This window comes from Etheostoma cragini, chromosome 10 (assembly GCF_013103735.1).
Source record: "Etheostoma cragini isolate CJK2018 chromosome 10, CSU_Ecrag_1.0, whole genome shotgun sequence".
Lineage (NCBI taxonomy): Eukaryota > Metazoa > Chordata > Actinopteri > Perciformes > Percidae > Etheostoma > Etheostoma cragini.
Genome location: NC_048416.1, coordinates 19,037,590 through 19,049,855, shown reverse-complemented (window position 1 = coordinate 19,049,855; position 12,266 = coordinate 19,037,590). Strand labels below are relative to the sequence as shown.

Here is a 12,266-nt window from a genome sequence, read left to right as displayed (position 1 = left end):
TGCATTGGCCCAAACATGATTCGTCTTGTGGGTAGAGAATATTATAAATATTTGATCACTTTTACCAAAGACAAACTCAAGATCTACCTTTTGGGGAAAACATTAAAAATTATCTTGCCTACTCTGTGACCATAGACTGTATAAAACATGAACATATGTCTCCATGACTCATGGGTTTCTGAAGAGCAATCATGATGCTCAGGGTGGGTGGCTCCGGCCGTCCCCCTCTTGGCAGTACGTGACATTGCCTGCTCGTCTGGGACAACAGAAGTACATTTGCAGGATAGTTCCCAAACTCCCTTTGCTTCTGGAAACTACAACAAACTTTGAGCTAGCAAGTTACACGCTGGAAATGGCAAGTTTTAAATAAAATTTGGATAGTACAATAAGGCAGGCCTGCTTGAACGTTTTGGGACTGATTGGCTGGGGTTGCTATGGACGACGTCCACACGACAATACACAAGCAAATTATGTTTAACCATGTATCCAGCGAATTTGAATGGCTCCAGTTACTGTATTGTGTGAACAGTTATCTTCATTTAAAATTTTATGTGGCCTTTTTTTTTTGCGTCCAATGTTTCACCAAAACAAGTTCCTTCCCGACACTATTGACGCTGTGTCCAGAGCTTTGTGCTGCCCATGATGATTGTGATTGGTTTAAAGAAATGCAAACAACTCAAGCGTTTTTTTTTTTCTTCTATCCCAGGATGTATGTCTGGTGTAGCCAGACCTTAATCCACAGCACTGTGGCGATAGGTCTTTTAATGCGAGACTAGAAAAATTCCCCCCCCGTACAGTCCAGGGAGACCAAAACAGTGTTTTTGTACCAGGCTTTAAACGTGTTTATTTCTGCTATGAAGTTGGGCATTTTAAGAATTGAAGTCTGGGGATTGACCTACTTTTGGAGCCAGCTTCAAGTGGCCATCCGAGGAACTTTGGTTTTTGGCGCTTATTTTTCAGCCCCGGAGGTTGTTGCTTGTTAGCAACATTACTTAGCTAAGTCAGCACACATACCCACACTGGGTAACGCCACAACAGTGGATGAATTTCAAAGTATCTAGTTTTGAGCCTTTGAAATTCATAAGAGACATTAATTTATTAGAAAGGAGCCCTAAAAGCCTGTCCTCCTCTACATAGATAATGTTGAGTACACGAATAAGGCAATTAAAAGTACAAAGAAGAAAGTCTGACACATTTTAAAAGTATATCTTAATATAAACATTTTATTCAGTGCATTTTTGTGTATACAACAAATAATAAACAACTGGAAGTCATCAGGCAGCCACAATGTCTGTCTGTAAATGTTGTTTTATCAGATTTAGCCTTGTAGTTTGGAACACATGATCCAACATGGGTTAATACATATAGCCTACATCATGCAGCTCTAGACCAAAATTTCCCTGCTTTCTCCCATGCAACAGATAAGTTCACCTCATACAAATCACCTCTGGAGGAAACCAAGAAAAGAGAGCCTCCCAGAAGCATGTACCAGAAAGAAGTTATGTAGCTGAAGGGAAGAGTACCTAGCCCACAAAAAGGGTCCTTTTTTGTACATAATTGTGTTTGTTCATGCCCTGTGCAAGAAAGGAAAGATGTTCATTTTTGTAAGTTTTTTTTTTCATATTTTTTTCCACTTTTACAAATATGACGCTTCCTATAAAATGTTAAGCCACCTAAAAGTCCACAGTTTTCTTTTTTTAAATATAGAAAATATTGTCACCACAATAAGTTACTCAAACACATAACAAGCATCCTGGTTAGGGGCTTGCACCATATTCCTATGGTGAACTGTATCAGTCAATAGAAGTCGACAAAAAAGGATGGTGGGGAAGTCGAAGTATGACACAAGCACAGAGGGAGGAAACTGTTCACAAGGACAAGAGACAAAGACATTGTAACACAGGGGTAACAGTAGGGAATGGGAACATAGCATAGTCGTTTCATACCATCGAGTCATCGGGCATATCGGCGAGAAGCACAACAAGCACGCTGCCAGCTCCTCAAGTGTTTAAAATCACTTTCTGTGTCCACTGTTCCTTTTTTTCCACACAATCTTTGCTTTCTCTCATCAAAAATGTACAATGAAAAAGAGAATTCCAGCTTTGCCTTTGTACTGACTTGGTTTTTAGCGGCTTAAAGGGACACTCTTTTGTTCTGTCTTTGGTTTGCTGGAACCCCTTTCAATGATGACACAGCAACACAAATGTAAATACTGAACAATGGTGGACTGAAATGGGGGAAAAAAACAAGAGGTGACACACACCAAACCAGTTATCAATTAAAAAGCTCTCTGCTAATTCAGAACATTAGCAAAAACCAAGGTGCAGCCATTTCTAAAAGGAATAGAGAAACTGCAAGAGAGCCACACTGCCCCTTTTTATATTTCAGGTCAGCTGAACATAGGCTTCACTTTCCCATGCTAGAGAGCTCAGTCTCTGAGCGTGTGCACTAGGACGCAGGAGAGCTACCATCTGGCTGGCCACAGTCCCGGCAGCACTAGGCTGTACCACACCAGAGAGTTTATAGGCTTTGTATTCACAGAAGCATGGATAGGACAGAGATCAGGGCTTGTACTGTACCACTGCAGCCGTGTAGACCAGCATTATTACTGGCTCCCCTGAATGCCTACATGTCTAACTTCCTGTCCCTGTCTGCCAGATGCACGAGTGCTTGGTGTCTTAATGACCAAATAAAAGTTTTAGTCCACACAAAATAAAAAAAATAAAAAGATAAATATGGGCTAACTGGTATGCAATCATCACCAAAAGATAGTGATCAAAGTAATAGATAAATCTCTAAACCAAAACAAAAAGTGTTTTTAAGTCCAGAATGGTTTATGTGCCAATGTGTTTCTTACTATTGATGATTGTTTTGATAATGATTGACCAGGATGATACCTAAATGTTTTGTATTGATGGAATTTGGGTGTTTGTGTGTGGTTTGTTGTCATAGCTAGTCCTGAACCGCTGATCGGTGAGAGAAGTGGTGCTTGGATTCACGCTCTGCTGGAGGTAAGGTTTCGTGGTTCGGCCCCAGGCCTGGGCTGGTTTACCGGGCTACGTCGACTCATTCTGGCTCACGGCTTTGCCTCCATTGAGTACAGCCGAGGCACTCCGACTCTTTGTGGGTGTGCCGCTGCCAGAACGGGAGAACTCTGTCAACTCATGGAGGGATGGCTCTCTGTACATTGCCACTGTGGAAACACATAATGACAATCAGACAAACTGACTTTTTTTATACATTAGACAATCAACAACTAAAAATCAACTGTGATTTACAGTATACAGATAGCAATAAAGTGAGACTACACTTGGATTTGTTTAGAATAGTTCCAGTTATGGTATAACATGAGATTGTACTTATAGTTCCCTGCAAACTGCTGAATCAAGAGATCACAGCAGACCAGGTTGGTGCTGAAGTAAAACATCTTATATTCACAGCATGGCATTATAAATTCAGGAGTTTCTAGTGCTTTAGCTTTGCTGTGTATGCATCATTGGCCAAATATGTATCTCAGCAGTCGCGTTTCAAAAGAAATATTAGTAACCTGCCTCTTTGGTTTCAGCATGTTGTCAACCTCCTTCTGCCTAGAATACTATTTGATGTTCATTTCTAAGGGAGTTTGTGGCTGAGATAGCAAACCCAGTCCTTCCGACACTTCACTTAGCCCCGCATTATTTCTTACAGCAGCATCTAAAAGCCCATCATTATACACATCAGTCAATAGCAGGGTTTCATCGGGAAACTGCTGCTAATTGGTTCCAATCTTATTAGCGACAGTACTGTATTGTGCGACTGACCTCCGGGTTATGGTACCAGCACCGCTATTGCTATTAAACTTTAAATCCCAATAGCAACCATCCATCTTGTCATTTTCACATTCCTTTACAAATCTCTGTGTTTAAGTGACAGATGCTACTTGAAAGACTACAGTCCACTTTTTCAGATAAATGCAGCTCTTTGGGTTATGCATCAAGAACTTCTGGAAGAATTGTAAGAGGATTTTCCTGTTTAGGTTCGTCATCCAGACGAAGATAGAATGAGAGGCCACGGGCTCAGACTCACGGACTGAAACCAGAAGAGTAGTAAGTAATGGCTGGAGGAGATGTCATTGTCAATGCAGAGACAGCTTTTTAATTGGTGTCCTGTAACACCACTGCCTCTAAATCTGAAGGAGCTGCTGGAACAAATTCCCATTTATTTCTCTCTCTCACTTCCTTGCAAAGATCTTTCAACACCACTGGCTACGCCTAGAATTTAAATTATATCCAAGATATAGTAAATATTGTACATTAATGGATAATTTGAAGTTTATGAAAAAGAAGAAATATTTAAATATTTGGGTCTTACAACAAATTTAGTTCCTAATTTTAGATTTCTTCTTGGACCTCAAACACACTATATTTCTCCTTGTAGACAGGCAGCAGAGGGTGGTGGTTTTTGTTCAAGGTCAGCATAAAGCAGTCATTCTCTGGTTATTGCTCTTGAGTATGTTAGAAACCCCCCGAATGGTCCATTAAATGGAAGTAAAAAGCTCTGGGATGTCAGAGAGCAGACATAGATTCTTAATAAGATGCTGGCTGGAGGAGCTCCACCAAAGACACAAACTGAAGGAGTTATCCACTCACTTTATTTGATTTAACTTTTATTTAATTATCCTTAATTACATATTTGTTTATTTCTCATTGGGGTTTGTTGTTTTAGTGGACTGTATTATATTGAAAGGTATTTGTACCCCATGTACACACATCCAGATTGCAACTCCACCATGCATAAAATTATAACTCCTCTGACAGTGTCAAAAACGGATTTAATGTGAATTTATAAGCTTTGTAAACGTAGAATTAAAGGCAGAGCTGTTCTAATAGATTGCACTTGTACCTTAGGTGTACCTGATGAAGTGGTTCAGGAAGTGTGGGTCAGTATATAATATCAAGATATTAATTCCCTTCCCCCCCAAAAAAAGAATAACAATGCGCAGTAGCATAAACACATAAGGAACACATTTGTAAGCAAATTATATACTAATATCAAAATAAATTGATCTTTTAAATTGAGCTGAAAACACCTCATCCTTGATCATATTATGATAATAGACTGTATCTTGTACTTCATAAAACCAAAGGGTTTGACTGGGTTTACGACTTAATTATCTTTTAACCCCAGTTACTCTAGAAGCCAGTAAGTTGACAGTGCCAGTAGGCATGTTAATGGACACACAGACTCACACACAAAAACACGTACTCTTTCTTTTATCCCACTGAAGTGAAAACAGACTCGCTCTGTCTTCTCTCTGTTGACAGGAAAATCTGTGTCTTGTTTAAGATGAAAAGAAACTGTGGCCTTTTCAACAGAGAAACCTGTTTCCTCTGTTCTTCACATTGCACCGCACATAGCATGGATGGGTGGGGTTCTCTGTGTTTTTACTGTAATAAAAACAAAGTCCCGGGGGCTGCTATTTAGAGCATTAAAGATTGTTTCTGCTGCTCCTGGTCGCAGCGTCCTTCACTGTGTCTGCAGCGGAGTGTGACCAGCTAGAAGAAACTAGGCCTATGCCAGAAATTCAAGGAAGAATGCTAAATTGCAGAAGGTTATATAAAAATCAACTTATTTAGTCTTTAGTAAAAGAAAGAAAGAAACTCCACATGGACTGAAAGCATAAATAAACTGCGGATGTTTAATTAGAGAAAAGCTTGTGGTTCTCAGGAAAGGTTACTTATTGTAAAAAAAAAAAAACTTTGCTAACTAGAAAACTGGCATTGCTGAATAATTAGGAAACTTTCTCAAAGGATTAAGTAGTTGCAGCAACTTTATCTCTGAAACCAAGCATTGCACCTACGCTGCCAGTATACTCAGAGCTGCTTATTGGAGGGTGGAATAGCTTCCGAACCCCCTTGATCCCACACCTTTCTGACATTGGATCAGCAGGGGGGCTGTATCTGACCATTTCTGTGACAGTGTGAAAAACTGGTCTAGGCAGGCTTACCTTTTAGAGGTTTGGGAAGGAAGTGGGCTGCTGGCTTGTTCTTCTTGACATGGTTCCCCTTCATGATTTCTCCCTCCTTGTTCAGACCGAGGTACCAGCCCCTGCCCGACTGCTGCTGCCGGTACATCATGGAGGAGTATGTCACATAATAGTTCTCGAACACAGACTCCTTAAATTTGCACTCTGGCGTAAAATGTTCCTAAGGGGAAAAAAGGAGAAGCAGATATAGTGTATAGTAGTTGTTGGATAGTAATTCACAAGGTCCCAGTAGCCTTTGACATCCTGGTATGCACAGAAACGGCTGAAATGAAATAGTTCACTGTTTAAGAGTGCAACTAAATACTAATATATTGTGCTGCACCCTAAACTCAAAAAAGGGAAGAAGCTATCTAAAGGCTTAGGCCCCTGCCTTAAAAATGTTGTCTCTTGAGAATATTTTTTAAAACTATTCATTCCATTTACTGTTGTGAATAATGTAGCACTTCATATCCTAAATAATGGTGATATGACAGATACAGAGGAGCATTAATAAAACATACAGGCAAGATGAAGAGTGTATTCTCATTTTGCTCTGAGCTGTTAATTATGTATGGGCAGTTCATTATCTTTCAGAGTATTGTCCGCTATATACAAGATTTTGTTGGACACAATAATTTACTACTTCCATTTGACTTATTACATTACGTATTTAAGTACTAACTTACTTTTAAACTACAAAAAATGATTGAAATGATTTCACAGGGTGGCTTTAACATCCATCCATCTTCAACCGCTTATCCGGTATCGGGTCGCGGGGGCTTTAATATATTTATATGCAATCTGTGTGCACTTAGGTTGTGGTTGGAAGGTGTGTGTTTTCTCCACCTATCTGTTTGTTATCCTGGTCCTTCCTTATGTCTTTAACTAATCAACTGGCTGTGGGGAAACTACCTAGAGACACAGAATTCTGCTGTTCATACTCCAAAGTCCATATTTTCATTCCATGTTTCAGTTTGGTTTAGACTCAGCCTACATACCATTTGGCCATTAACGCTGTAAGAGTGTGGCTGAGGTTTATTTCCTCTGGAGCAAGGAGTGTGTGTGTGTGTTTGTGTGTGTGTGTGTGGGTGTGTGTGTGTGTGTGTGTGCGTGTGTCCGTGCGCCCGCTGAGGTCTATGAGAGTGTGTTTGTCCAATTTGGAGAGCTGCTCGGGCAGTAAATGTACAAAACGGAGTCTAATCAGTTAGTAGAAAATTCCCCTGAGGGAGATTGAGGGACAATTTGTTGTTGTCAATAGTGAATTGTTCTTGCCATGCTTTTAAATGTTTTTCTTTGTCCGCAAAGGAAAAAACATAAAATATATGCAAAAACCATAACATACAGTTACTTACGCATTGTTGGAATTGCCAACGGGTCAAACTCACAATGGGTATTACAAAGTGAGCTCTCTTAGAAAGAGAAGGAGGGATGCCTATTTTAGACTGGAGCAGTTCTAGCCAGGATCAGTCCTATCCTAGGTATAAAACACTTTGGTGTGTGCCAATGGTGAGAGTGATAATCTGTCCCTCAGGGCCAAAGACCCATTGTACAATCATAACAAAAATCATGTCACTATTAAACAGGGAGTCATCTATAACAGCCTATTGTTTTTTTCATAACAGTTCAGCATCCCTCTTCATGTGCAGCAGGTCAAACCATAAAGATAACAAAGATGAGGGACTAGTCAAGTAAAATGCAAAAATATGCACTCTTTATTTCACCTCTGTTTATGTGGACAATGGTTTACGTTCAGGGTTAGGGTAACGATAATAAGATTTCTTTTCTTTCTGATCTTCCCTTCATACACACTTGAAAATACAAATGTTTCCCCTTTACCCCATTACTGTCCCACATGTGCCCCATACCAGCAGTTACAATACCATGGTCCCTAAATGGCTTCCCACAAAGTTATCAAAGCCAAGACAATCTCCCCCAGATACTCCAAAAAAGTCCTTAACAAGGCAAGATGGGCTAACAAAGTGGTGCCTAACAGATAATAGTACTATAGATAATACCAGTTTTGATATGATTTGAGTTCAGTCAAGGGTTTTCCTTAACTCCTCATTGACCAATAAGTCTTACTTCACTCCTCTTTACAAAAATGGTGAGTTGTGCCTTGTCTGTGATGTCGGAGCTTTCATCAACAGCTAATGAAAACTTGCTTCTTCATCCAGCTGAGTTGTCAGATATCCCACTAGCTTCCTGACTTGGTCTGCGATAGTGTTTCTTGACAAGCTGACATTGTTACAAGCTGGCATCTGGTCCTGGCACGCTTGTTCACAAACCTGTACATTCAGCATACACTGCTTCAAACATTTGCCTTCTGAAAAACACTTTGCCGATCGTTCGTTCAATTTCTTCAGCCACAATAAATCTGGTTTTGCTGCAGGACAATTTTTTGCTTCAACTCTTACAAACATATTCTGTAGAGAATGCAGGCTACCTTTTAATTCTTGGACTTTTTCTTTTTTTTTTTTGGTGTCTAAGGTTTGCATACTTGGCTCCGTTTTCGGATACCTTTTGGCTTTTTGCTTTTTTATTTTTATCTTAGCTTTACTACTTCCTATCATCTTTCCTTTATTATTTATTTCAGATATTTTTTCTTTCATTGCTTACTTAATACTTCTCGCACATTGTTCATTTCTTTTCTGTTTTCCTCCCTCAATACCTCTGTCTTCTTTGCTTCTTGCCATCTGACTGTGATTAGCAGCTGCAGTCTTAGAGAGGCTGGGCAGCATCCATCTCAGTTATACACAGACAGCAAGTGGAAGCCAAACAACGGGCTGCACAGCTCTTGAGCCAGGAGCTCTGTTCTACCTCTAATAATGAGCTTATGTGGATTTGGCTGGTTACACTCGACCCGGAGAAGAATAAGAGTCTATTGATAAACATACGCATACAGATACAGGCCCATTTAGAGCCAAGAAGGAGGAGAGGCTGCTGGCCGGTACTTCTGTATTGGAGTGGGTCTGTGGACAACAGGCTCACTCAGACTGACACAAGGAGGGGCCAAAATGGCAGGGGATCCCCATTTCTATTCTAACAGGACTGTGATAGACAAATACATTCAGATTCATTTGAATGAGCTCCAGTAGCGTCTCCTTCAGTCAGTAGCATATCTATTGTACACTGAAACCAATCGCCTGGCGGAAAAAATTTCACATAACTTTAATCATGAATCCAGTGCCAGATGGAGTGCAGGGAAATCACTTTAGAAATAAAAAGCAGGACACTATGCATAGAAATAATATCAATCGTGTAATCTCCCTCTCCCCACGTCTCTATGCTGGTTTGGCTAAATGGACTTGTAATGATCCTATTACACTACATGGGCTTTTCCTATATGTGCAACTATGACAAGTCATTGTCCAAATGATGTACAGCTGGCAACCTCACTTACACAATGTCCAGACAAAAACTAACTGTAAAAACTAAATTATTACTGCATTGTCTGAGTGTATTGTTCATAATGCTGTTAGGAGATGTGCCCTTATCACATAGAACCAATTGGGCTATGTAATGTAATACAGATCTGGATTAACTATACAACCCTGGTGTATAAGTGTATCAGCTGTTCCTAGCCCTTGCCTATTTCATTAGCTGTGAGAGAATGTGTTTATTGGTTGTGTTGGTGGGAGCTCTGTGATACATTTCTCCACATGTTAAAACTATATAGATAGATAGATAGATATTTATTGATCCCCGAGAAATGGGAAATTATAGTGTTAATTATATTAATTACAGTGTTATAGCAGTAGAATAGGCAAAGGTCCTTCCTTATTTATTCCTCTTTTCAAAAGCATCTGGGTGGGGGATGTTTTCATTTAACATGAATAATAGACCTCTCAGTTTTAACCTATGCTGTTGGATCTGCTCGGTAGATCAGAGGAAGAAAGTCAGAATGAGGACAGAGGATAGGAAACTAGGGTATTCTATTCATGTTCTATCACTAGCCTCACTTTTACCTAATACAGTGCTAACAGTGACATTTAGTTTCACTTCTTCCTGCCCATTATTTACATATCCATTGCTGCTATTCACATGCAGGGTGTTTTACATTGTGTGTATGTGTGTGTGTGTGTGTGTGTGTGTGTGTGTGTGTGTGTGTGTGTGTGAGAGAGAGAGAGAGAGAGAGAGAGAGAGAGAGAGAGAGAGAGAGATTTTTTTAATTTGAACCCTAACTCCACAATATTACAAAAATAGGATACCTTCTTACAGCTTTAGATTGAACTTTGAAGCAGGAAAGGTTGTTAAGGAATCCTTTGATTCATCCATTTCTGCTCGCTCATCCCTGTTTATCACTGTTTCAAGCCCCCAACGTCTCAAGCAATTGTTAGGGTTAGGTGCCTTGAAGTCATTAATTTGCACTTGTCTTCTATATTAAGTGAATAGGCAAAGGGCATTTGTGTTTTACAGGGAGGGGGAATATTAAGTTATGGAAGTGTTTCCTGAGCTAGTCATGATTTAATAACTGAATATATATGAAGGAGACATTTAAAGGTTGATGGGTGGGGTGGAACCTGCTGAATTATGTTTCCCTGTCCATGAATGTAAAACACACAGAAAGTTAGGCACAGGCACACACCTCTCTATCATAAAATGTTACAATTTAGCAATGGTAAGGGTAACTGTGAAATGAATATTGCATTAGCAAGGCAGTCGTGTCAAGAAAACACGTTCAATTATGATGCACTTTCAAACAGCGTTCTGTTGGCTTTAGGGGGGGATTAAAGCCCAATAGTGTTTCACAGATCCATTCAGCAGCAGGAGAAATACTAGCATCATGGATCTGTTCTCCTCTGTAAATACATTGGCTGGATTTTCACAAGACAAGTCAAATCAATGCTACACTCTGCCCCATGTGTATTCAGCTGCCATATCAGAACTAAGATGACACCAATTACGCCAATGGAATCAGGTGCTGTTCTAGTTTCTTTGCAGATACTGCAATGCTTGTAAGACTCACAAAAGCTATGCTAACTTCTGGGCATTGAAAACAAATCTGCCTAAATCCGACTTTTCAATGTCTCAGTCTTTTCAGTAGAGTGGAGTTGGATTAAAAGGCACCTTTTCCTTTAGCTAAAGATAAACTCCACTCATTTGTTTGGGAATAAATTGGAGAGATTTAAGCTAGTGGAAAAAACAAACGCAAATACACACACACACACACACAATAGTTAATGACACAGTTCAATGGAGTGAAACCTTGCAGCAAAGGGCATTGTGCTTGCTAAATGGTTGATAAGGCATGGGTGTGAGCCAACTCCATATCTAACAAAGGTATACTAACAAAGCAATAGTACACAGATGTCTTTGCTGTTTTTCTGTTTCTGTTTTTATTCATGTTTATCCTAAATAGGATGTTATTGCTATACATATAACATATGCTCTTACACAACCTCTGTGACTCTCAACAGTGACTCTTCTGAAGACTTATTTGGAAGTTAGAATTTATACCTAAGCCTTGAGAAAAATCTGAGGAAAATACTAAAGTAACTGGAGCAAGAGTGCGTAGTGTCAATCTGGTGTCACATTTATCTAGCAGCCTTTTTTTTACCTCCAACATAATAATCATTATTTTTTCTTGTCCTGTGCATTATTCACATTACCTTACTTTTTCATTTTTGATGTTTTGCTAGCACATATGCATATCCAGAGTGTGTTTAAAAATCAGTGAGAATGTCACAGGTTTATTGTCTAATACAGGAGCTCTATTACAGCCGGCATGACCATGGAAGGTATTTAACTGGCCCTGCGGTTTAAATAAAAAGAGCCTGTAAACCTCAATGCTGATCTGATAAATATCTCCACACCAACTGCCCTGAACTCTATTTTACACACACTCGCACAGAGCAGTCTAGACGAGATTCAACCGGAGCCTCAGTGACTCACACTAATTCAAATATGACCCACCACGAAATTAATAACACCACTTCAAAGGCACCTCGTGAGACATCTTGTCACCACTTAGCTCAGGATCTAAAAATATACCCTTGCATATAAAAACATATCAAGAAAGCTCAAGGCTTTTTTTCCCATTCATTAGAAACATCCACTGCATTGCTACGGTAGAGATATGTGAGAGGATATTGGGTTGGTAACCATGTTTTTGCAGAGTTTGGTTTTTGTTGACAACACTTTCCACATGTGTATACTAGAGGACACTGCTGCAGTACTAATGTAAAGCTTGCTCCAATACGTTTGCGAAGGTAGAGGAGCAAATGGTACAAAAGACAATAGTAAAGTAAACTACATATTAATT

At 39.6% G+C, this 12,266-nt stretch overlaps 1 protein-coding gene across 5 annotated transcripts in view; it reads right to left on the bottom strand.

The window, feature by feature from the left end:
* Nucleotides 1–1,608: 1,608 nt before the first annotated feature.
* The window catches only part of fgf13a (fibroblast growth factor 13a), an 87,621-nt gene continuing 76,963 nt past the window's right edge, over nucleotides 1,609–12,266 (bottom strand). For all 5 annotated transcript variants that reach the window (XM_034883581.1, XM_034883580.1, XM_034883583.1 and 2 more), the window contains 2 exons: nucleotides 5,987–6,185; nucleotides 1,609–3,193 (listed from right to left, as the gene is read on the bottom strand). In XM_034883581.1, coding sequence (XP_034739472.1) covers nucleotides 3,057–3,193; nucleotides 5,987–6,185 — 336 coding nt within the window. In that variant the 3' untranslated portion in view covers nucleotides 1,609–3,056. The remainder of the gene's footprint in view (nucleotides 3,194–5,986; nucleotides 6,186–12,266) is intronic.